General features: G+C 37.1%; 1 protein-coding gene across 1 annotated transcript; it reads right to left on the bottom strand.

The window, feature by feature from the left end:
* Positions 1 to 214: 214 nt before the first annotated feature.
* LOC106322843 (rhomboid-like protein 11, chloroplastic) lies at positions 215 to 2,486 on the bottom strand. Its single transcript, XM_013760988.1, has 7 exons — positions 2,202 to 2,486; positions 1,897 to 2,021; positions 1,678 to 1,763; positions 1,149 to 1,189; positions 900 to 1,066; positions 769 to 831; positions 215 to 674 (listed from the first exon to the last, which is right to left on the bottom strand). The coding sequence occupies exons 1-7, from the start codon at positions 2,428 to 2,430 to the stop codon at positions 489 to 491; spliced, it is 897 nt and encodes a 298-aa protein (XP_013616442.1). The 5' UTR covers positions 2,431 to 2,486; the 3' UTR covers positions 215 to 488.
* Positions 2,487 to 2,964: the final 478 nt, after the last annotated feature.

The raw sequence follows: 2,964 nt of genomic DNA, 5'->3' as shown, positions 1-2,964 counted from the left end.
GGCTAAACCGAGTGGAAGAAACGTGTGGGAGGGTATTGCAGATAAGGGAGAGTGAGTGATGGTTTGAAGTTTGTGCAGAATATGAAGGCAACGAGAGTTGAAGCAAACCTTGTGCTCTTCATTCAATTCCTTAATCAAAGGCTTCGTTGAGGTCATGGACCGGTGAGGCAATTTAACCCTTCATGTTGATTTTCATTAATAAAGTTTGGTCAGCTTGAATAAAGGTAATAAAAACAAAAGTGCAGGATACATGGAGAAAGCTGCACAAGTAGTTGATACTGTGAGAGCTCACAATATGAACATTACAACATAATGTTCTTCTAAATCTATTATACAGTCTCTGTTTACAATAGCTGCAGACTCACACATTTAGAGAAAAACCTTCCTAATTTGCTTAAGATAGACAAATCAGCTGTATAACTCTCCTGCAAAAGAATTGGTACTAACAGAACCTCTCTTGATCCACATCGTCACACCGATTCTCGCAGTCACTTCTTGGGGGACTTTTGAACCTCTTGATCCACAGTTTCCGAGGGAAATTTGCTAAGTAGCCAAACCAACACAACACCAACAAGAGCACCAGAGAGATGTGCAATGTGATTAACAGTCTGCAAAGAATAGCCACCATATATAGTTCCTGATAATCCAGCTGAAGCCTGAGCTGCTTCCATCACCTATCAGAATCAATGATCTTAAAACATTACCATCCCATTAACAGTTGTAACCATACTGATGATGTGTGCTACTACATGTTGAAAGATTCTTTACCCTCTCAATAACGAACTGACCCAGTATAAGAACTTCAAGGATCTTCCTCCAATCCCAAGACATCTACCATTAAAAAGAAGTTAGGACAGAAGAAGAAAGCTACAAGAACCTGGAACAAGGAGAGATAGTACCTTGACGAGGACGCTAATAGCAAACAACCCAAAAACAGCTCCAGAGGCTCCAACAGAAACTGCATTTCTCGGCAAAACTAACCAAGAAACCAGGTTAGCTCCAACACCCGTGAACAAGTACGACAGCCACAAACCAAAGTTCCCCTCTTCTTCCTCAACAAGCTTTCCTGTTTAACCACAAGAACAAGTCCCATTGTTCCATTAGCTCTGAACTGAATCCAATTATGTGATAAAATCTTGAAGTCTCACCAAAGATGTAGAGGAAAAAAAGATTGCTGGAGAGATGGTTCCTAGAATATATATACAAAAAGAATAAGAACAATCCGGAAAGATTAGCATCATATATTAGTGTCCACTCAAATCTCTTATATACTAGTGTTGATCCATTTAAACTTTACCTGTAGGAACTTTAAACTCCACTTTAGGATTGTAATAAATCATTTTTAAGCCATCTACTTGTGCAACAAACTAGACTTTGATACCGTGTTAAGTTTTTTTGAGCTTTCAATTTAAAATCAATTGACGATAAGTGAATAGACCCATCCCTTATATATTAGTGTTGATCCACTTTAGGATTGTAATAAAATCATTTTCAAGCCATCCTACTTGTGCAACAAACTAGACTCTGATACCGTGTTAAGTTTTTTTGAGCTTCCAATTTAAAATCAACTGAATAGACCCATCCCTTATATATTAGTGTTAGTCCCTTTAAAATTTTGACATGGAATCTCAACATCCCTTAATTTTGAAAAATCATAGAAAGCATGGAGGTTCTCACCAGCTAGCATGGCAGAACGTTGCAGTCACAAACTGGTACCACGCTGGAAAATTATGGTACAGATAGAGAGATTTGATGCTGCGAACCTAATTGAATAAAGAAGATACAAATGTGAAAGATATGCTCAACACTCTTTTCCCAAAACTACAAACTCGTGCTGATGGTCAATCCAAAGAAGAGATTCAAGAGATTGTAAAACCATAACTTCAAGTTCAATACCTGAAAGAAGTGATCTGCCACATAAACGCCAAGATTGATAAGTATGATCCAAAAGATGCCATTGGCTCGCTTCTGTGGTTTCCTTTGATATCCTCCTTTACTAAGCTCAAGTTGTGGCGTAATGTCTGAAACAATACATCAACCAACAATAACTACTTAATAGAAGAACAGAACCATTGTACTTAACTAAAGACTCACAAAGTCATAGCATATCAGTGTATGGTCGTCAACAATCATCTTGAAATATTAAAAAACCCAAAATTTCAAAGCTTGTAACTTTCTACTCTTTAGGGATTGAAGCTCACCAGATTGGCTGAACCTGCAAGTGATAGGAGATTTTGAGACGGTGGGTGGGCGAAAGGTTGTGGCTTTTGATGAATTGAGCTCGGAAGTTGAGGAAAGTGGGAAGCTTTTGGTGGTGAGTGGTGTCGGCGACGGAGCTGCACGGCGGAGATGTAAGGAAGGTAAAGGCGGTGTTGTGAAACGAGTGGAAGACAGTGGGAGGGAGAGACGGTGAAGGTGAAGCTGTGACATTTGCGAGTTGTATTGTAACCCAGAGAGGAAGAAACCTTCTATGAACAAAGGGACAAAACAAAGGGACAAGCAAGACATCTTTTCTGGTTCGATCAAACCAACCGGTCTGGTTAAGTGGAAGTTGGGTCGGATCACATCCGCAAACATTCTGGTTAGCCTGGGCATTTCGAATTTAGGTTCGATCCGGTTAATTTGACTTTCAATTTTTAAGTTTAGAAATTTAGAAATTTTGAATCTGTTCGGTTATTTATGAATTTTTGTTCGATTTTAATACAGTTATTTTGTTATTGTTTGTTTAACTGGAATAGTAATATTAAAAGCTAGATAATATTGGAAAAAAAAATTAGGTTCAATTCTTATTTTCTTTGGGTTTTTTTTTTCTCCAGATATTTATGTTATTTTGGATAATTTTATTGATAATTCAGATTTTAAGAGAAAATATTAGGAAAATAAAATTCTCAGATAAATATTGAATAACCCAAATAGTTAAAAATATTTTGGTTAAAAAAATATTTAGATAATTCAATTTGTTCA

The sequence above is a fragment of the Brassica oleracea genome, chromosome C2, assembly GCF_000695525.1.
Source record: "Brassica oleracea var. oleracea cultivar TO1000 chromosome C2, BOL, whole genome shotgun sequence".
Classification (NCBI taxonomy): domain Eukaryota; kingdom Viridiplantae; phylum Streptophyta; class Magnoliopsida; order Brassicales; family Brassicaceae; genus Brassica; species Brassica oleracea.
This window is presented reverse-complemented; position numbering and strand designations above follow the sequence as displayed.

What these genes read in the sequence shown, in the direction of transcription:
- LOC106322843 (XM_013760988.1), bottom strand. Translation starts at nt 2,430, where the DNA reads ATGTCACAGCTTCACCTTCACCGTCTCTCCCTCCCACTGTCTTCCACT. An exon ending in TGGCAGATCACTTCTTTCAG is followed by an intron (nt 1,764 to 1,896) that starts GTATTGAACTTG and finishes TTATTCAATTAG; the next exon opens with GTTCGCAGCATCAAATCTCT. An exon ending in ACGTTCTGCCATGCTAGCTG is followed by an intron (nt 1,190 to 1,677) that starts GTGAGAACCTCC and finishes TATATATTCTAG; the next exon opens with GAACCATCTCTCCAGCAATC.